The sequence below is a fragment of the Vitis riparia genome, chromosome 19 (assembly GCF_004353265.1).
Source record: "Vitis riparia cultivar Riparia Gloire de Montpellier isolate 1030 chromosome 19, EGFV_Vit.rip_1.0, whole genome shotgun sequence".
NCBI classification, from domain to species: Eukaryota; Viridiplantae; Streptophyta; class Magnoliopsida; order Vitales; family Vitaceae; genus Vitis; species Vitis riparia.
This window is the reverse complement of record NC_048449.1, coordinates 6,691,577-6,714,173: the sequence shown is the minus strand read 5'-3', so window position 1 is coordinate 6,714,173 and position 22,597 is coordinate 6,691,577. Positions and strand designations below refer to the sequence as shown.

The following is a 22,597-nucleotide window of genomic DNA, read 5'->3' as shown; positions in this document are numbered from 1 at the left end:
TTTGAAGTTATAACATTAGTCAAATCATGGGCACGTTCCGCTGAATACCAGCCCAAAGACCAACAATAGAGTGTCAGTCTCTTTCTTTGGACAGCTATTTCAAATGGGTGTCCAGTGTCCACCCTCCCAAACCCTTGTCCTGCACTCCTCTGTCAACCATGGGTCCTCTTCATCTTTTTCTTTTTCCTCCTGCCCATTCCTAGTCATGGCCCACCAGGGAGCCCATTTCAAAAAGGTCCCTCCATGAATTTTATTTCTTTTTCTTTTTTTCTCTCTCCCATCAATCAGTGTAAAACTTCCATGGTATAATTTAATTTCAATCTGCAGAACTTCCATGGTGTAAAACTCTCAAGGAGCCCAGAGATGGGTTTGTCCTTTCATGCCTTACTTTCCCTGGAATCAAACACTAGAAAAGAATGGAAACATGATTAACGAGTTTGATCTTGTTTCTACCGTCTGTAAACAGTTGCAACCTCAGGTCCAATTGTATGAAGTTCAACAAAGTAGGTCAGTCCAAGTAATATCAATTTTTGGCTCAAAAATTCATCAAATGAACCAATGAGAGCTTGTTACTTATCATGTGTCATTTTCCCTTCATATTCATCGGGTCAAGTACATATCAACCAAAAAAAAAAAAAAAAAATTAAAATCCTCAGGAGATGTCATCCGGTTTTCATTTTTTAAAATTGGATGGATTTCTGATTTGTTTAAGTTAGCATGGTCAAACAGACGCATTATAGAACAATGTTTTAAAAGTTGGATCATGGTAACGATTTTGATTCATTCAATTATAGTTTGGCTAGTCAAAAGTTAAAGCATAGCTACCCTCTTCAGCCATGACTACCCTCTTCACCTTTTTTTTGTTCCTCTTGCCCATCTTGCTTCTCCTGGTTAGGAGGAGGAGTTCAGCAAAAAGGGTCCCTCCAGGTTCCCTAGGACTGCCCATAATAGGCCAAAGCATCAGCCTTCTGCGGGCAATGCGAGCCAACACTGCTGAACAATGGCTTCAAGAGAGGGTAAGAAAGTATGGTCCGGTTTCAAAGCTCAGCCTCTTTGGCAAACCAGCTGTTTTTATCTTTGGGCCGGCTGCACACAAGCTCATATTTGGCAGTGACGCCAACACTGTTAGTAACCAGCAAGCAAAGTCCAATCAGATGATACTGGGTGGCCGGAACTTGCTGGAGCTCATGGGAGAAGATCATAAGCGTGTCAGGGGTGCTCTAGTGTCATTCTTGAAACCAGAATCCCTGAAGCAGTATGTGGGAAGGATGGATGCAGAGGTCAGGAATCACCTTCAGTTGAATTGGGAAGGCAAGCAAAGGGTCACTGTAAGTACAACTTATGGGAAACCTGAATCTTTAGGTATAGATTTTGCTATGGAATACATGACAGAACCTCCCTGGTATTTCTGCAGGTGTTGCCCTTGATGAAGGGCCTCACGTTTGACATTATTTGCGGCCTCCTATTTGGGCTAGAGCAAGGAACCCGAAGGGAGGAACTTGTGAGCATATTCCAGCAGATGATAGCAGGTATCTGGTCAGTCCCGTTCAATTTGCCTTTCACACGGTACAACCACAGCCTGCAGGCTAGTTCAGAGGTTCAAACCAAGATAAAGGAACTTATACACGAGAAGAGGCAGGAACTTGAGAGGGGAGCTTCACCAAACCAAGATCTCATCACCCGCTTGCTCAGTATCCGTGATGAAAACAATCAACAAGTGTTATCCGAGGATGAGATTGTGCACAATGTCATGCTTGTCATGGTTGCCGGGCATGACACTTCAGCTATTTTGATTACTTTCATGGTGCGGCTTCTGGCTAATGATCCCCATATCTATGCAGCTGTTCTTCAAGGTATGAACAATTTATTTTATGTCACCCGCTTTTAACTATGTACATATTTTTCCGTTTTCAGCCCTTACTACTTTAAAACGCATCTACAAGGTTAACAAAAGTTTCTATATATATATATGTATATATATATATATATATATATGTATACGAAATTTTTTTCCGAGAATCCATTTTCTTTCTACAGTACATGGCCTATTCCCGTAATGATTAGGAAGGGACTGATGGTCGGATGCTTGTTTGTTTCTGTGATCTCAGAACAAGAGGAGATAGCAAAAGGCAAGGCCCCGGGTGAGTTCCTAACATGGGAAGATCTAGCAAAGATGAAGTACGCATGGAGAATAGCATTGGAAACTCTGAGGTTGTATCCTCCTGTTCTTTCTACCTTCAGGACTGCAATGAAAGATATCGAGTTTGGCGGATACACCATCCCTAAAGGATGGAAGGTAAGTGAATATAAGAGCATCTTAAGCCGAGCTCTCATAAATACTAGTACTAATGACCTTTCCTTTGACAGATACTCTGGGTTTCAACCATGACCCACATGGATGAAAACATATTCACAGAGCCAACAAAGTTTGATCCAACAAGATTTGAAAACCAAGCATCAATTCCACCCTACTGCTTCATTCCATTTGGAGGGGGCGCTCGGGTATGTCCAGGAAGTGAGTTTGCAAGGATTGAAACCCTTGTTGCCATCCATCATCTGGTTACCAGGTTCAAGTGGAAGTTATGTCACAATTAATGACAACTTTTTCAGCAGGAATCCAATGCCAGAACCAACTGAAGGACTTCCAATCGAAATCATACCCAGAGCCTAAAGCAATATGGATGAGAGCAAATCAAACCAGAGCATGACTCTTATTGTCTCTTTTGCTATGAAAAAGATTGTGGTCAGTTGTTGTTAATTACTCATCACCGTGGCATTGGACATACCAATGCAAAATAAGTTGAACAGAGTCCAGAATATATATGCTATAAAAATAAGAATAGCGGGTTCGCATCGTTTTGTTTGCAGCCTATTCATATGTCTAGTACAATAACTGCAGCTTCATACTAGCAATTCGCACAAATATATACACTCATTTACTAGAGATCAAGACAAAAAGCACTAATATAAGATGTGAAAGAGCATCTCCGAACTTCAAACTATAATGATAACAACAAACTCTGTTAATCTTTTCATATGACAATGATAACTCCAAAAAAATCTTAATATCTGAAGTAGATTTAACCCAAATATTTCCAAGTACTAAGAAAGGATTGGGGAAAATACATCCTATCTGCACAACATTCTTCTTTTATCATGCTAATCATATTAGAAAAATAAAAGGTCACAATGTTTTCCATACCAAACAACCTGCTATGATCTCTATCTGAATTGAGTTAGAGTTCATATATAGTACAAGTCCTTAGTATTCTAAGGTTATATTTGGTTCCAAGAAATACTAAACATCATGATGGTTTTCCCATGGTAAGTGCATTAGTGTGTGTGGTTATACATTAAATAAGACCTATAGTGAATTATCATATTGGTTATTGGTTAGTCACAATTTACCTATTTATTATATTACATGGATTCTCAACATTGAGAGGATATTGAGTTTATACTAAAATTATTAGAAGACTTTGATCTATGGGTGAGATCCTAAGGTGGTCACATATTCCCCACAAATTAGATCACTATTAATGGAGGTCGGTGACAATAAATATTCTCAATAGAAGCACCATAATATCTTATATGATTGACATAATGTGTCCCTTTGGGTGATCATAAGGACATGTGATTAGGATGACTATGGTCATATTAATTTGGTTAGTGGAATTTGATGTATGTTCTTTGAAAGTTAGAGTATGTCAATTGATTACATAATAAGAGGATTTGTAATTCAATAATTGGCAAGGTAACCTTAAAAGGTTGATAGTAATAACTCATTAGATTATGAATACTAGTTCATGGGGAATTTGCATGAAATGGATAGTAAGTCTTAGACCCGTGCTTTGCCTTGTTATAATTACATAGGATATTGAAGTGTAGTCAACCCTCTTTAGTAGAGTGTTAAGTCAACTTCATAATTGGATTATGAGAGAGCAAATATTTTCCTATTAGTGGTCCTCACTCAAGTTCCTATTTCATGGTAACATGTTTATTTAAAGGATTTTGGGTTTATAGTTTATAAGTATGCATAAAAGTGTTTTGGTAAAAATGCAAGGTTGTACTAGATCTTATGAATGGACTTTTTGGATTGAACTAATTAATTAATTGGAGGCCCATAAACCCAAGTGGGTTAGATTAAGTGAACTAAGTCTAATTTAGGCTCAAGTCACTTAAGTTTACAGGAAAACCTATAAACACTCCTTTAAGGGTTAGGGTTTCAGACTTTTACCTATTGTATTCTAAATAGAGTTTTTCTAGAGAGAAACTCTAGCCACTTGAGAGAGAGAGAGAGAGAGAGAGAGAGAGAGAGAGAAGTTCACCCTTCTCTTGTGTCAAGGTCTATGAAGGAGAAATCAATTGTAAGATTATTAGATACACGAGTTCTACAACATCTTCGACATCTTCTATGGATTGGAATTGTTATGGGAACATTTAAATCACATGTATGAGTTTTCTATCTCTAGATTCATGTCATAATATGGTTTTGTTTGTCATGTTAAATCTAGAGAGCCTAGGATTAGATGCATGCACCCTATATAATCTAGGACTAGAGATAACTAAGCAATCCAACTAAAATGAACTTAGGCAATAGAAGTTTTGCCTTTTGGCTTGACATTTTCTTTTACACATAAACCTATGAGGGAACTTGACAAAAACTTCTTCAATCAATTTAGGGAATGCTCTTAAACTCCCCTTTGTAATGGCATAAGGCCCATCTCATGCCAATCCTCTCCTCTTCTAAAGATAGAGATGAATAAGTCATTTGTGTACAAGAGGTCTATAGTTGTCCTTATAACTATGTACATCCGTGTGTACAATTGTACATATAGCTATGATGTACAACTATGTAAAATCGATTGTGAGTTATTATTTCTTTTGTATAGTTGGTTATCCTAAAGTAACCTTGTATACTTTGTATAAATACCCTTGTGATATATGAGAATATTCATTCAACAATTTATCAAGTGAATAGATGGTACATAATGTGATTAAACCTTCCTAACACCCTAATCAATTTGAACACATTGTATGGACTTGTTCAATGATTTTTCAATAACAATTTTGAAGTGTTTAAAAGTAACAATGACTTTAGATCTTTGTTTGAGAGGACAAATCCATGTGAAATTGGTATAGTCATCAACAAAATGAATATAATATCTATTACCAGGAGTTCTAGGAATTGGTGTTGCCCCCCAAATGCTAGAGCACATGATTTCTAAAGGTAAAGCGGTTTTGGTCTCAACACCAGAGAAGGGAAGTACATGTCTTTGCCCATATTAAGAAGCATTGCAAAATTCAAGACTCTTATTTAGTAAAGAATTACACAACTTTAAGACTTGACTAAGAACCTTAACAGAAGGGTGGTCAAGCCTTTGATGCCATGCAATGAAATTTAAAGATGTAGAAACATAAAGACAAACTGAATTAAATACAATAATTCTTAACATAAGTGGGAGACAAAATAAAATTGCAACTAGCAACAATATTTAACAATGGTTTGATGAGTTTAGACTAAGAATTAACCTTGGGTCGCTGATTATCAATCAAGTAAAGAAATTAAACTTCCCTCGAAGTAGATTGGTTCCTATAATTTTGTCCTTCACAAGAAAATAATTAGCATGAAATTCCACAAAAGCTTTGTTATCTTCTTTAAGTTGGAAAATCTTAACTGGACTTTTTCATTATTTGGGGAACATGTAGACATTTTCAAGACAAAGAGGGGAGGAGAAATGTGTTACTTACCATTTCCAACTATAAATTTATCTTAGCCTCCACATTATGTTTTCATTGTACTATTATCCAAGGTGGTAACCACGTGGTTTGTTGCACCATTATCAATATACCAACTAGGATCAAGAATAGTCTCCGGTATAGTCATCAAAGTAGTAGGTCGAAGCCTTGGTGTTATAGACATTTAGAGTTTGCAAAGGTAAAGTCAAAAAGTTCTCATCTAGATCATAATGCCAATAGTTAAAGATTATATGACCTTGTTTGTCACAAATCTAGAAAATAGACCTATTATTTCCAACACTAGGTCCGAAGAAAGCAAAAGTTATTGTGATCTCCTCATGGATCAAAGTTGCCTTTGTCACGACCATCGCTGCTACCATTCTTGTTGACAAAATTTGTAGAAGGATTTTGAAGCTCTCCACTGCATCATTAGTTGCTCAAGTGTACATTCTCGATTCAGTAGAAGCACTTAAACCTCCTTGAGAGAAAGTTAATCCATCGTTCCACAAGTCACAATGTTATAGACGATTGGATCATATGCAAATCCATTTTGCCTTAGATCATTATGAATACAGATCCTCTAAATCAGTCCAAAGCTAGTGTGAAGTATTGCATCAAACCACTTGGCTAAGAATTGTCGTCATCGACAAAGACGAGAGCAACTAACTTAACAACAACTGATCCTCTCCATGCCATTGTTTGTATGCTGGATTTAAATCTTAGACTTGATTTCCAAATGCATCTTAGTTATCAAGAAACTTCGGTAGACGTAACTTTGTGCCAAATGAGTATCCACTGATACCATGGCCTTGAACTACTGGCAAGACTTGAGATCTCCACAACAGATAGTTGTCATGCTCAAGCTTGACCGATAGAGTTATGTTCAGCATAGTCATTAATGGCGAACAAGAATTCGTCTTTTACAGATTTTTCATACTTGAGATTGTAGAGACATAGCTCAAAGGTATCTGAGTCAATTTCCCTTCCATTGTAGAAGAAAAGCAAAAGAATGCTCTGATACCAACTAAAAACTGCGCTTGGAGAGAAAGAAACATGTTGAGAGAATCAGGGAAAAACTGATATGATGCAACATGAAATTTTCTTTCTCAAAAATGTTCATTGAGCTGAGAGAGGGGGGAATTTGCATTAATCAAAGGAGATATCAATCTCCCAATAATTTCACCTTTCTAGCTGAATCTATTGCTAACAATTAAAAGAACTATAGTTGAAGAGAAAGTTGAGGACTCATCAGACTCATCACAGGCATGAACCACACAACAACCAAGAAGAGAAGATTATTCCTATTAGGAAACTTCTTTAAAAAAAAGTTTTTTTAACTTAGAAACCATATTTGACAAATTTTTGATGAAAAATAATCATCTGAAAATTTGTTTTAAAAACATGTTTTTCTTAGAGCAAATTTGAGGTTCAGTTGATTTTTATGGGGTCTTTATCAAAAGGTACCCTTGGGTTTTTTTGGAATGAGCACATATGTTAAACATCTCTTTACCGTAAGTGGCCTCTTCTCCTCCCCATCTTCCTTCTTCCTTCTTCCTTCTGCCTGGTTAAGGGGAAGAGTTTACCGAAAGGGTCGCTTAAGCCTTTCGAGAAGCACCTGCCGAATTGACCAACCTATATTTTATCATTCTTGGCGTTGGGTAGGGGTCCACCCCCCCCTTTTTTTATTATTTTATTATTTTTAATTTTATTTCATTATCAAGTAATCATATTGGGGGTTGATTTTTATTTTTTTAAGTTATCATAGTCAGACGGATTATTGCCCTTTATATATATATATATATATATATATTATTTTATTTATTATTTTTTTAAAAAAAATTAAGTTATCATAGACAGATGGATTGTCATGTAATAATATTGAAGTAGCAAAGCAAAAACCAAAAGAAGAGGATCAGTTCCTCATCAAGACTCCCAACAATATGACTGATCTTCTGCTGAACAACTCTCTCCCAAACATGACTACCTTCTTCACCTTTTGCTTGTTGCTCTTGCCCATAGTGCTTCTCTTGGTTAGGAGAAGTTCAGCAAAAGGGGTTCCTCCGGGTTCCCTAGGACTGCCCATAATAGGTCAAAGCATCAGCTTTCTGCGTGCCATGAGATCCAACACTGCCGAAGAATGCCTTCAAGAGAGGGTAAGAAAGTATGGCCCTGTTTCAAAGCTAAGCCTCTTTGGAAAACCAGCTGTTTTTATTTATGGGCAGGCAGCAAACAAGCTCATATTCGCCAGTGATGGCAGCACCATCAGTAACCAGCAAGCAAGGTCCAATCAGATGATACTGGGTGACCGAAACTTGCTGGAGCTGAGCGGAGAAGATCATAAGCGTGTCAGGAATGCTCTTTCATCATTTCTAAAACCAGAATCCTTGAAGCAGTAGGTGGGAAAGATGGATGCGAAGGTCAGGAAGCATCTTGAGATGCATTGGCAAGGCAAGCAAAACGTCACGGTGCATGCAATTTATCAAACACTCCCATCAACCTTGCAAGAATATTCATAAGCAGTAGTCCTTTTGCATAAGTATTACTATGGAATTTACAGAAACCTCACCTGTATGGCTGATAGGTGTTGCCCCTGATGAGACCCTCACATTCAACATCCTTTGTTGTCTTCTATTTGGGATAAGAGCAAGAAATCCGAAGAGAGAAACTCGTGGCCAGATTCCAGGATGTTATAAAAGGAATTTGGTCAGTCCCACTTAACTTGCCTTTCACAAGCTACAACTGCAGTCTCCGAGCAAGTGCAAAGGTCCAATGATAAAGGAGCTTATATGTGAGAGGGAGGAGCTTGAGAAAGGTGCTTCGCCTCATCAAGATCTTATCACTTGCTTGCTCAGCATTCGTGGTGAACCCAACGAGGCTGTAATATCTGATAAAGAGATCATACACAATGTTTTGCTTATTATGACTGCACATCCCTGGTGTGGGTTCTGGCTAATGATCTCGATGTGTATGCTGCTGTTCTTCAAGGTATGAAAAGTTATAAGCATGGCAACTTGATTAAAATAATAGAACATAATGAGGTCAAAGTCAACAAAACTTTCTAAGTACATATATCCATCCTGTTCAAGAATCTATTTTCCTTTGGAACAAATTGTCCTGCGGTAAAATGGTATATATAGTTCCATATATATAATATAATTGAACAAAAGGGACTGATAGTGGGATGCCTTTTGTTACTGGATTTCAGAACATGAGAAGATAGCAACAGGCAAACTCCCAGGCGAGTTTCAAACATGGGAAGAAGTGGCGAAGATGAAATACAGATGGAGAGTAGCATTGGAAACCCTGAGGACGGTTACTCCCATCTTTGCTGTCTTCAGAACTGCATTGAAAGACATTGAATTAGGTGAATACCTTATCCCTAAAGGGTGGAAAGTAAGTAAACTTGGTAACAGTATTTTAGCTTGGACTCTGCAGGCTATTTAAGCAAGACTGGTGCCCTTTTCTTTGATATGCAGATATTCTGGGCTACAAGCATGACCCAATGACCCACATGGACGATACCATATTCCCGGAACCAACAAAGTTTGATCCAACACGATTTGAAAACCAAGCATCAATCCCACCCTACTGCTTCATTCCATTTGGAGGGGGCCCTCAGATATGTCCAGGAATTGAGTTTGCAAGAATAGAAACCCTTGTTGCCATCCATCATTTGGTTACTCGTTTCAAGTGGAAGTTACATCACACCAACAATTTTTTCAGCAGGAATCCAACACCAGAACCAACTGAAGGACTACCAGTCAAAATCATACCCAGAGCCTAATGCAATAATATCCATGAGAGCAAATCAAACCTCATTATAACTTTCGTTTTCTTTCTTGCTATGAGAAAGATTGTGGTTAGTAGTTGTTAAGTATTCATCACTAGCAATTGACACACCAATGCTAAATATGTTCAAGAGAGTCCAGGACATATACACTATAAAAATAAGTATACCAGGGTTCATATGGTTCCTTTTGCAGCCTATATATATTTTGATATGTTTAGTGTAATAATTCTAGACTGTTGTTCATCAGGTCCGGACGGGTTCCTTTTTACTTTCTGGCAGTTTTGTTGAGACTTCATAAAAGATGAGGTAATGGATTTCTTCAAAGAATTCCATGAGAGGGGAAGATTTGTTAGGAGCTTGAATACAACAATCTTGGTTTTAGTTCCAAAAAAAAGAGGGGCAGATGATCGAAGAGACTTTAGACCCATTAGTTTGGTGGGAGGATTGTACAAGCTGCTAGCAAAGGTTTTAGCTAATAGACTAAAGAAGGTGGTGTCTTCATCCCAAAATGCTTTTGTTGAGGGAAGACAAATTCTTGATACTGCTTTAATTGCTAATGAGGCCATAGATTCTATGTTGAAAAGGAATGAAAGTGGAGTGTTGTGTAAGTTGGATATAGAGAAGACATATGACCATATTAATTGAAATTTTTTACTGCTAGTGATGCAAAAAATGGGTTTTGGGGAGAAATGGGCAGGTTAGATTAGTTGGTGTATATCCACTACAATGTATTCTGTTTTGATTAATGGCTCATCAATGGGTTTTTTCCATAGCACTAACGGGCTGAGGCAAGGGGACTCTATCACCTTATTTGTGATCAGGATGGAGGCCTGAAGCTGTCTCATAAATAGAGCAGCAAGGGAGGGGAGGGGGGGTTGAAGAATTCTTAATAGGCTGTAGAATAAGGGGAAGGGGTGGAGATGGGGTTCAAATTACTCACCTACTATTCGCTAATGATATGCTGGTTTTCTGTGACGCCTCTTAGGAGTAGATGGCTTTTTTGAGTTGGTTGTTAATGTGGTTTGAAGCCATTTCAGGACTGAGAATCAATTTGGATAGGAGTGAAATTTTGCTGGTGGGGAAAGTAGAGAATGTAGAGTTGTTGGCCCTAGAACTCAGTTGCAAAGTGGGAGCACTTCATTCCACTTACTTAGGGCTTCTCTTGGGTGCACCACACAAAACTATGCCCATTTATCTCATGTCTTTGATGCGTATGCAAGAGTTGTTAAATTGAGACTAGAGCAAATCCAAAGGGATTTTCTTTGGGATGGGGGAGCTTTGGAGAAGAAGCTTCATCTTGTAAAGTAGGCAATTGTTTGTTCAGATAAAAAGAAGGGTAGTTTGGGTGTTAAAAGTCTTTCTATTCTCAATAGGGCCCTTTTGTGCAAGTGGAGTTGGTGCTTTGCGGTTCAAAGGGAGTCTTTGTGGAGGCTTGTCATTAGTAGGAAGTTTGGGGTGCAAGAAGGAGATTGGTGTACCCGTGAAGTAAGGAAGGGCTATGGGGTGGGGTTATGGAAGGAAGGCTCCTTAATGTTTAAAAATATTGTATTTTCTGTGGGGGATGGTAAAAGAGTGAGATTTTGGAAGGACAAATGGTGCGGGAACAATACCCTTTGTGATTCTTTTCCTTCTTTGTACGTTTTAACCGATTCAAAAGATGCATGGGTAGCAGACTGTTGGGATTCTTTAGGGGAAGAGGGGGGATGGAATCCCCGATTCTCTAGATCTTTCAATGATTAGGAGGTGGAGGTGGTGGAGAGGTTCCTTTTGACTTTACAAGGAAAAAGGCTAGTCATTGACTTGGAGGATAGGAGAATTTTTCTGTTAAATCCCTTTACAGTGCTCTTGAACCTAGAAGTGCAGTCCCGTTTCCGTGGAACATCATTTGGAGTCCTTGTGTTCCCACTACGGTGGGTTTCTTTGCTTGGGAAGCATCGTGAGGGAAGGTTTTAACCCTGGATCAACTCAAAAGGAGGGGATGACCCATAACTAACATATGTTTCCTTTGTTGTGTTGAAGAGGAGTCCATTAATCATATTCTTATCCACTGTTCCAAGGCTAGGGGTTTGTGGGAGAGCTTGTTTTTGCATTGTTTGGTATGATGTGGGTCCTTTCTCTTTCGGCTAGAGATACCCTCTTAGGTTGGCATGGATCATTTGTGGGCAAGAAGCGTAGAAAGGCTTGGATGGTTGTTCCTCTTTGTTTATTTTGGTTGGTTTAGAAGGAAAAAAACATGATAGCTTTTGGAAATGAGGATCTCTCGATTCACAGGATGAAATATTCGTTTGTATGTAATCCTTGGTCTTGGTCTAAGTCTTGTATAGATGTAGGACTTTTACCTTTAATCAACTTTTTTGATTGGTTAGGTTCTAAATGAGGGCTGGTGAGTTTTTTGTATCCCCTCTTCTTTTTGTTCTTGCCTTTAGGCGCCTCTTGTATACTCCCTATATGTTTTAGGTTGCCCTTTAAGCGTCTTTTTCTCTTAATATATTTTTTGTGTGATTATATATCAAAAAAAAAAAGTTGCCTATAACAAGTAGGATATGGAAAATGTGTTTTATCGACACAAAGCTTAGAACTCAACTCAAATGGGATATCAATGACTTTATTGTTTGCCAATACAATAGACAAATGAGATCTTATGCATATTTAATATGAGACAAAATATGCTCCCTGGGAGATGTGTCTGCCTTAATGCCAAGAAAGTAATGCAGGGATATAAATACAATATCTTGAATCCTATCTGTATCATTTCCTATAACCACCATATTTTCCACATAAAGACGTAACAACACAATGCCTTGACTAGAGTTTCAAATAAACATACACAGCCAAATCATAAAGACTTTGCATAAATCCAAATCCAGGAACTGCTAAACTAAACTTCTCAAAGCATGAGGTGCCTACTTAAGGCCATACAAGGCACAAACATAGTCTACATACTTGACTCAACTGATGTTGTAGCCTAAGAGAAGATTGCATGTGGGCCTTCTTTGAGATCACCATTTAAAAAGGTATTCTTAAAATCCATTTGGGTGTATATAAGAAGAGATTTTGACTAAAATGGTGAGTCATATGGGATGTAATTGGGACTTTGGGATTTAAGAGTTTTAGGATTGTAATTACTCTTTTGTGCATAGTGAATTAATTTCTTTCCTCCCTGTGAATGTAGACATATTGCAGAACCACATTAAATCTTATGTTCTTCTATGTCTACTTTCTTGCTTATTTCCATTTTCATTATTTTTGTTCACTTGCTTCCGGATATAAGGAAGAAAGTAAACAATGGAAAGAAATGTGCTTTTCTAATTTATGTAGGAGATTCATGTTGACCCCATAATATCGAGGTATGATGTTGTGATGATCAGATGAATTGATTCCTGACATATTAACAAGGAGATGAATTCAATGAATTCCCAAAGAATTAAAATATGAAAAGCTCACAAATAGCTGATACACCATTAGATCTAACTTCATAAACCAAATATCTCACAAAAGAAAGTCTTCAACTCATGGTTCTTACACAAATCTCATTCATACAATCCATCCACACAAAGCATACATACATTGCAAATACATAAGCATAATCATATTGCAATTTACAAGGCCATTGTTTACCAAGGATAAAAATTCAGATAGAAAGAATCGAGAAAACATACGGAACGATGTCTCTAATGGTTGTATTGTTGCTAATAGAGAATTGGCTTTCTTAAATACACTTTCTGCATCTCACCACTGAAACTCTGCTCTTCAAAGTCCGACTGGAGAAATTGCTCCACTCTCCCATTGATTTCTAAAAAGAATCACGCCTTTTGGCCAAAGACCTTACACAGATACTGCCACTTGTTTCCCAGAATTTTCATGTGTGAACTCGCTCCTTCCTCTTGCTTTTATCCAAGCAACTCAAATAGGGATCCTCCAATCAGTGCCACATTCTTCTCCTGTCCCGAGGAACAACGTAGAACTTTCTCTACATGGGATGAAAAACATGGATGTTCATGCGGTAAAAGCTTTGTAGTGTCGAATTTGGGGATTTTGACAAAAATCTAAGTTTTTTTTTAAACCGATTTCCAACGTTTTTTGTGATGCTAGAATATATATTCTAATAGAGCTTAAATAGACATGAATTTATAAATATTTTCTTTTCCCTATTCATTAATTTATGAAATTAATCTATCTGGGTAACGATTTCTCATTTTCTTGATGTGAGGATCATGTCAATTTGTATCAACTTACTGTTTAATTAAGTCAACAACTTATATAAGAGTAAGGGATTTATTAATTCTATTTTTTTTAAATGAAGCTTTTTTAAAATGACATGTATTATTATATTGGCTCATGTAAAATAATTAAATTCTATTAGTTATTCAATTATTATGTAAAACATTGTGACATATTTGTGTTTTTTGACTTTTTTTTTTTCATTTAATATTTATATGCTGTCAATATGAGACATAATGAATTCATCCCCATTGAAAATTGAAAAATTTTATAGTTACAACACTTTTATAAATTTCCATATTAATTCGAGAATAACATGAAATAATATATGTTGAAATAGGTAAAGAGGTCAAACGTACTGAAATAGTTAAATAAGGGAGATCTATCCACGTATGTCAATTAAAGTACCCTTCCCACAAGTTAAGAAATTTTAAAACATTTCACTTTTTAATATTCTCCAGTATCTCATATTAATTATAATATATTATTAAAGAAAAGAAATTTAATGTAAGAATTGAGAAGCCAAGGATTCTTAATATAAAGGTGTATCTCCACTTTCACCATAACATTTATATAAAGGTGTATCATGAAGACTTCACCTTTACCCAATCATTTTATAAACATGGAGATGTTCATGTTAATTTTTTATTTTTATTTTTTCAATTTTGGAATTTTGTAATAATTCTTCAAAGAATAAACTTTTATTTTTTATTGCTTAGAAAACGTTAACATAAAGAATTATTAATGAAAAAACAAATGAAAGGTCTAACATGAATAAAAAAACAATCTATTTTAAATTTGGTGACATTTGACTGATTTGGCCATTTTGTTATATAATTGTAGATTTGGATTTTGGTATATGTTTTTTTATTTGGACAGTCTTGGACGGAGGTAGATTTTGATGGTTAATCTTATACATTTTGAATTTTGTTATAGAAAATTGAGATTTAAATTTTAAGGTATGTGAATTATTGCGAGACATTCATAACTTGGTATTTTTATAAATTTAGGATTTGCTTACCTTGATTTTGGTAGAAATTAGGAATATGGAATGGAGGGTCTTAGGTAGTGTGTTTTTTTTTTTTTTTAACTTAATTTTAAATAGAACTTAAAATTAAGTAGTGTTTAATTGTGCTAAGTATTAGACTATTTGTTTTTGTAATATTTAATTTCTATTAAGTATTAAAATGTAAGGAAAAATTAATATGTTACTTTTTTTTATTAAAAAAAGTTAAATGTTTTAGTTTTTTTCTATTCAATTAAAAGTTTATAATAAGTCATAAAAAGGTATAAAATAATAATAATAACTTAAAATCTAAAAGCAAATTGTTTTACCGTTGTCTTAGTCTTAATTTATATAATTATTTGGGTTTTTATTAGTATCTAGAGATAGATTTTGAATGCCCTCATATGGCAATTGGGATGTATTGGTAAATTTGAAGAGAATTTTATGCGCATTTCATTTCATTAAAATTAATCCTTTTATATTTTGTAAAAGGCAAATTATTGGAAGTAGATGAAAATCACACATAGATTAAAAAATAAACAAATAAATTTAAAATTGTTTCAAATTTTTAAACTTTAATTGTAAAATAACTCATCCTTAAATAATTAATTTTAAAGCTTAAATAAAAATTAATTAAAACATATAAAATTCTAACCCCTAAATTACATCATGAGGAAGCAATACAAAGAATAAAAGTGGTTATCCTTTATACTTCAAAGTGCCTTAAGTCTAATCTTCTTCCATGGTAGATTGGATGATTTGGCATACATGCAATCTATTATGGATTCTCAATAAGTCATTCTTCTCAAGAGATTAATTTGAAGCTCGTGTTACACTCTGCTTCAGCAACCCAAGATGATCAATGGGGTTGAAATTTGCTTCATCTGCTCTGAGGGGATGTTTCATATGGAGAAGGTAGGCTATAACGAATCAAGGTAATGGAAGTTTTGCCCTCTGTCTCGGCATTGTCTTTTGCACATAAACCCATGATGGAACTAGATGATTTTTTTTTTTTTTTAATCAAAATGGGGATGCTCTATAACTCCCCTTAGTAAAAGGGACAAGGGGCATCTGTTAAATGGTACATAATGTGATCCAAACTCCCCTTTTCCAACCACAAGCCCCTCAGAATTTCGATCAGCTCAGATCCTATTTTGGGTGCGTTGTGTGGTCGCTAACAACTCATAATTGATGAGCGCCATTACCTAACCCACCTCTTTTCTCTTAGCATGCTCCCCTGCCAAAAGTAAAATTAATGCATGTCAAACTTAGAAGCTGGTTTACCTTCACAAAACTTGACATAAGATCCGATTTTTCGGAGTTGAAGCAAATATATGTTTTGAGGGTTTGTCACTAAAACAAATGAGTACAATTTCACATATGCAGACCATCCGAAGTAACTCCAAAAGAAGAGGAAAATGAGTTAAATCTTGTGTTCTTCTATGTCTACTTTCTTGCTCATTTTCATTTGCATTATTTTTGTTCACTTGCTTCCGGATATAAGGAAGAAAGTAAACAATGGAAAGAAATGTGCTTTTCTAATTCATGTAGGAGATTCATGTTGACCCCATAATATCGAGGTATGATGTTGTGATGATCAGATGAATTGATTCCTAACATATTAACAAGGAGATGAATGTCCCAATATCCAAATAGATTTTGAGTAATTGCTTACATCTTAAGACCTCTATTGATTCTATTCGATCGGTTAAATTTGATCATGTGCTTTTAGAGGTCGGGATGAATGTCCATAATAATAAATTTGGATAATTTCATTTAAATGATAAAGATTTTGGCAAGATATGATGATAAAGTAACTAATCTCATTTTAGAAAATGCCAAAAAAAATGACAAGTATGCCTCCTTAAAGATTTGAAAAGGAATATTGAACACTGCTACAAACGAAGTGAGAAACATGATTAATGAAAATATTATGTATGCTAATTAAATTTTGTATTCTTGTTGATAAAGCACACAAAAGATATAAAGAGAGCACTTTAAGGAATGTGGATAAGGAATGCCTTCATACAAGAACTTTTCTTTTTTCTTTTTTATTTATATGTTGAAGATACAGTGACAGTAACTCCAAAAAGAGAGCTATCTTTTGTTCTGTTTGTTATATTTTTAACATTCTGACCCGTATTTTTAGGTGCATCCATGTGATGGCAAACCTTTTATTTGAAAATGCCTATTTTGAAATCTATTTTTATTGTTGTTTGGAGTTGCCACTTGTTTTATTTTCTTTAAAAGGGAAAAAAATTATAAAAAAAAAACTCTAAAGTGACTGTCAAAATAGAAAGATAAAATCAACAAATCAGGGATGAGTTTAGAGGTTAAGTTATCCAATGGGAAGGTGTTAAGCACCCCACTAAACTCAAAATAGGAAACTTTGACGTTTCATTAATTAATCGATAGACATAATGCCAACAAAAAGAAATACAATGCATCAATGAAACCCCAATGACATGGCATGGTGGATTGCAAATTAATAAAAAGAGAATGAGAGGAACATGTGTATGAGAGAATTGTATGAATAAGACCCAAGATCCATTTTTGAAGACAATCATTTATTGACCAAGAGATTTCTTAATGCAAATAATCCCAAGATGAAATCAAGAATGAATTCTAGCAACTTTAAACCAATGAAAAAACATGCAAGTGGCAAATCCAAGGAAGCACAAAACAACTTGAAAACAATAGCACAGGTTGTGGTATCGGTATTCCAATATAATATTGGATACTACACAAAGAAAAGAAAGGAGTTTTGATACTAGGCACAAAGCAATTTTGATATCTATTTTGATACAAAATTTGAAACCAAAAGAGTCTGATACCAAAATTGATGAAAACACAAAAGAAAGGGAATTCTCATACTAGGCACAAAGCAAATTTGAAATCAGTCCTGATACCAAATTCGATACCAAACAAGTTTAATACTATTGATACTAAAACCAATACCAAACACAAAAGAAAAGGAATTCTGATACCTGGCACAAAGCTGGTCTGAAACTATTCCTAACGCCAAATCTGATACCAAAGCCGATACACACAAGAAAAAGAAAGGACTTCTAATATCTCAATCACAAAGTAATAACCAAAACTAGCTTCTAATAACGAATCTGATACCAGACAAGTCTGATACCAAATATGATGTGACAAACATTTTTCATTTCTCACAATATCCAATACCATAATCGATACAAACTATGTGGTATTGAAATTCCTTGCCATTTTTTGTATTCAATCTGTTTCCCCCCTTTTTCCACTTGCAAGCTCACAAATAGCTGATACACCATTAGATCTAAGTTCATAAACTAAATGTCTCACAAAAGAAAGTCTTCAACTCATGGTTCTTACACAAATCTCATTCATACAATCCATCCACACAAAGCATACATATATTGCAAATACATAAGCATAATGATATTGCAATTTACAAGGCTATTGTTTACAAAGGATAAAAATTAAGAGAGAAAGAATCGAGAAAACATACGGAACAATGCCTCTAATGGTTGTATTGTTGCTAATAGAGAATTGGCTTTCTTGAATACACTTTCTGCATCTCACCACTGAAACCCTGCTCTTCAAAGTCCGACTGGAGAAATTGCTCCACTCTCCCATTGATTTCTAAAAGAAAAAAAAAGAAAAAATTCTTCCAAGTATGATTCTCCTTCATGCCTTTTTTGGGCCAAAGACCTTACACAGATACTGCCACTTGTTTCCCAGAATTTTCATGTGTGAACTCGCTCCTTCCTCTTGCTTTTATCCAAGCAACTCAAAGAGGGATCCTCCGATCCGTGCCACATTCTTCTCCTGTCCCGAGGAACAACGTAGAACATTCTCTACATGGGATGATAAACATGGATGTTCATGTGGTAAAAGCTTTATAGTGTCGAATTTGGGGATTTTGACAAAAATGGAAGCTTTTTTTAAAACCGATTTCCAACATTTTTTATGATGCTAGAATATATATTCTAATAGAGCTTAAATAGACATGAATATATAAATATTTTCATTTCACTATTCATTAATTTATGAAATTAATCTACTTGGGTAACGATTTCTCATTTTGTTGTTCTTTTCTCGATGTGAGGATCAAATGTAAAAATCAAATTGACGAAAGGAATGATACTTCTCCTCATTTCAATAGTAAAAGGTTGGTTCCGATGACTGAGACTGGCTCTTACCGCCTTTTCTGCAAAAGATGTCCAAACAGGTTGTCCGAACATGTCCTCTGAAGTCTAAGTCAATTCCTAGAGAAAGTAAGAAGAGCTACTTTTTTAACCACGACCAAGAGAGTCTTCCCCTATTGCCCTTTCCCTTTCGTTTTGGTTGTATGAGGGTTTTTATAGTATCTAGAGCGAGGTCACATCTATGCTGAGCTGACATCTTGACTTTCACAGTCATGATGGCAGGGTAATCATGACCATTTAGGTGGCTGACAGAGGCTGTCAATGGGGATGTCATGATGGTCTGCTTGTCGCTTCGATCTGTAGAAGGTATGGTGCAATGTGTGGTAGTACATCTGTGAAGGCAGGGTGACGCCTCTTTACTTCTGCTCCTGACAACGAGGAATGATTATTTGCTGGAGTGGGTCAGAATGTCTATCCAAAATGCATTGTGCAGTTTAAAGAAACGCATTGTTGTTGGCTATTGGTATGTATATAGGCCAGATAGGGTTCTCTGGGTCTAATTATGATCGTTCGGGTAGAGATAGGAGGAGGCCATGTGGGCCAGGAGTGAAATACCAAGTGGGAAAGCCCCACAATGTCTATTTGTATCAAACTTATTGTCCAATTAAGTCAACAACTTTTATAGTGTAAGAGGATATTAATTCTATTTTTTTTTTCTAAATGAAGCTTTTTAAAATGACATGTATGACATTGGCTCATGTAAAATAATTAAATTCTATTAGTTATTCACTTATTATGTAAAACATTGTGACAGTTTTTTCATTCAATATTTACATGTTGTCAATATGAGACTTAATGAATTCATCCCTATTGAAAATGAAAATTTTTTTATAGTCACAACACTTTTATAAATTTCCATATTAATTCAGGAATAACATGAAATAATATCCGTTCTAATAGGTAAAAGGTCATACATACTGAAAGATTTAAATAAGGGAGATCCATCCACATATGTCAATTAAACTATCCTAACCACAAGTGACAATGAATAAGAAATTTTAAAACATTTCACTCTTTAATATTCTCCAGTATCTCATATTAATTATAATATATTATTAAAGAAAAGAAATTTATGTAAGAATTGAGAAGCCGAGGATTCTTAATATAAAGGTATATCTCCACTTTCACCATAGCATTTATATAAAGGTGTATCATGAAGACTTCACCTTTACCCAATCATTTTATAAACATGGAGATGTTCATGTTAATTTTATTTTTTTATTTTTTTCATTTTGGAATTTTGTAATAATTCTTCAACGAATAATTTTTTATTTTTTATTTTTGAAAGAAACATGCTTAGAAAACGTTAACATAAAGAATTATTAATGAAAAAACAAATGAAAGGTCTAACGTGAATAAAAACAATCTATTTTAAATTTGGTGACATTTGACTTATTTGGCCATTTAGTTATATAATTGTAGATTTGGATTTTGGTCTATGTTTTTTTTTATTTGGACAGTCTTGGACGGAGGTAGATTTTGATGGTTAATCTTATACGTTTTGAATTTTGTTATAGAAAATTGAGATTTAAATTTTAAGGTATGTGAATTATTGCGAGACATTCATAACTTGGTATTTTTATAAATTTAGGATTTGCTTACCTTGAATTTGTTTATGATTTTGGTAGAAATTAGGAATATGGACTAGAGGGCCTTAGGTGGTGTTTTTTTTTTTTTTACTTAATTTTAAATAGAACTTAAAATTAAATAGTGTTTAATAGTGTTAAATATTAAACTATTTTTTGTAATATTTTATTTAAATATTAAAATGTAAAGAAAAATTAATATGTTACTTTTTTTATTTAAAAAAACGTTAAATATTTTGGTTTTTTTCTATTTAATAAAAAATTTATAATAAGTCATAAAAAAAGTAAAAAAAAAAAAAAAAAATCTAAAGTCTGAAAGCAAATTATTTTACGGTCCTCTTAGTCTTAGTTTATATAATTATTTGCGTTTTTATTAGTATTTGGAGGTAGATTTTGAATTCCCTTGTGTGGAAATTGGGATGTATTGGTAAATTTGAAGAGAATTTTATGTGCATTTCATTTCATTAAAATTAATCCTTTTATATTTTGCAAAAAGCAAATTATTGGAAGTAGATGAAAATCACACATTGATTAAAAAAAATAAACAAATAAAGTTAAAATTGTTTAAAATTTTTAAACTTTAATTGTAAAATAACTCATCCTTAAATAATTTATTTTAAAGCATAAATAAAAATTAATTAAAACATATAAAATTCTAACCCCTAAATTACATCATGAGGAAGCAATACAAAGAATAAAAGTGGTTATCCTTTATACTTCGAAGTGCCTTAAGTCTTTATCTTCTTATTGGATGATTTGGCAGAGCATCGTCAACATCTTTATAATTACATGGTCTCACAATTTTAACGTTTATTATCATTGATAATAAATTGTCATTATCGGAGATATTCACGATTAACATTACAAAGAGAAGATTTTTTCCATCATTTTTTATCCTTTATAAACACGTCTTTATGTAAAGTGATCATATTGTCATAAATTGATTTCAGATGTTGACATTTATCTTTGAGTAAAAAACATAGAAGAAATCTTAAAAGAATTATGATAAGATATTTTAAGCTAATACTAATGACCAAACATTATGCTAAAAGCAAAATATGCATAAGATTTTGATACTCATATGCACTCTATGATATTCATCCAAATTTTAAAAACTAAGTTGGATAAAAGAAGCAAAATATTTCAAGTTTTAAATAGTTTATATATATATATATATATATTATGTTTCATAATAGTCTCAACATAAGATAAATTACATATGATAAGAAGCAGCTAATCGATGCATCAACTACACTAAAAAAGTCTTAACAATACTAAAATAAACATAATATTGTTATAATATATAAAAAGAATTCGAGATTGTAATGTGCTTTAAAAATCCCTTTTAAAGAAAAAGAAGTTAAAACTCTAATGTCAAAATGAATATCTTAAAAAAGAACCAAATAAACAAAGATAAAACTACAAACATATGTGCAATAATTACATTGATAAACATCTAATTCAAAGAAGGTAAAATTAGCTAATGAGAAATATTTGAACTTCAAACACAAATTGGTTTTAAAAACCAATTGGACTTAAAATTACAAGAGGAATAAGATTATGTATAAAATATCCTATCAAAAAAATTAAAGAGACTCGTAGAAATAAACTCAACTTCTTTTTAATTTAAAATTTTCCTTATTTAAAGTAGCAAAATGGGTCTCGTAAGTTCTAGAAGAAGATTAACCAATAGTGCAACTAATACTAAGACCTAATAATTTTCAAATAAAAGGTTTATCAAACCCTTAGTCTTTAGTATGCAACCCAAGAAAAATTCTAATAAGTAGAGTAGAAATCACAAGAAAATATAAATAAAAATATAACCATATTGATTTTCTAATACAATAACTTAATATAGTAGCATGAGTTCTATTACTATGGGATTGCTTAATGAAACATGCTAAAACCTACTGATATTACTAATATTGATTCTTAATTATTATTATTTTTAAGTGCATCCACATATGGATTGTAGTATTTCAATACAAAGTTATGTCAATTAATACCCAAGTAAACTCAATTTTCCTTTCTTGCTATCATCCTCTTGATTATCTAGGGTTGT

At 34.2% G+C, this 22,597-nt stretch overlaps 1 protein-coding gene and 1 long non-coding RNA gene across 2 annotated transcripts; one reads left to right on the top strand and one right to left on the bottom strand.

The window, feature by feature from the left end:
• Positions 1-624: 624 nt before the first annotated feature.
• On the top strand, positions 625-2,870 carry LOC117909666 (cytochrome P450 716B1-like). The gene is given in 5 exon segments (XM_034823764.1): positions 625-1,328; positions 1,415-1,853; positions 2,109-2,296; positions 2,368-2,589; positions 2,591-2,870. Coding segments are annotated over 5 exon segments (1,422 nt in total). The 5' UTR covers positions 625-836; the 3' UTR covers positions 2,672-2,870.
• A 5,916-nt stretch (positions 2,871-8,786) lies between these two features.
• Positions 8,787-13,492, bottom strand: LOC117908757. The gene is made up of 2 exons (XR_004650245.1): positions 13,189-13,492; positions 8,787-9,079 (listed from the first exon to the last, which is right to left on the bottom strand). It is a non-coding gene; the product is annotated as an uncharacterized LOC117908757 (long non-coding RNA).
• Between the last annotated feature and the right edge of the window lie 9,105 nt (positions 13,493-22,597).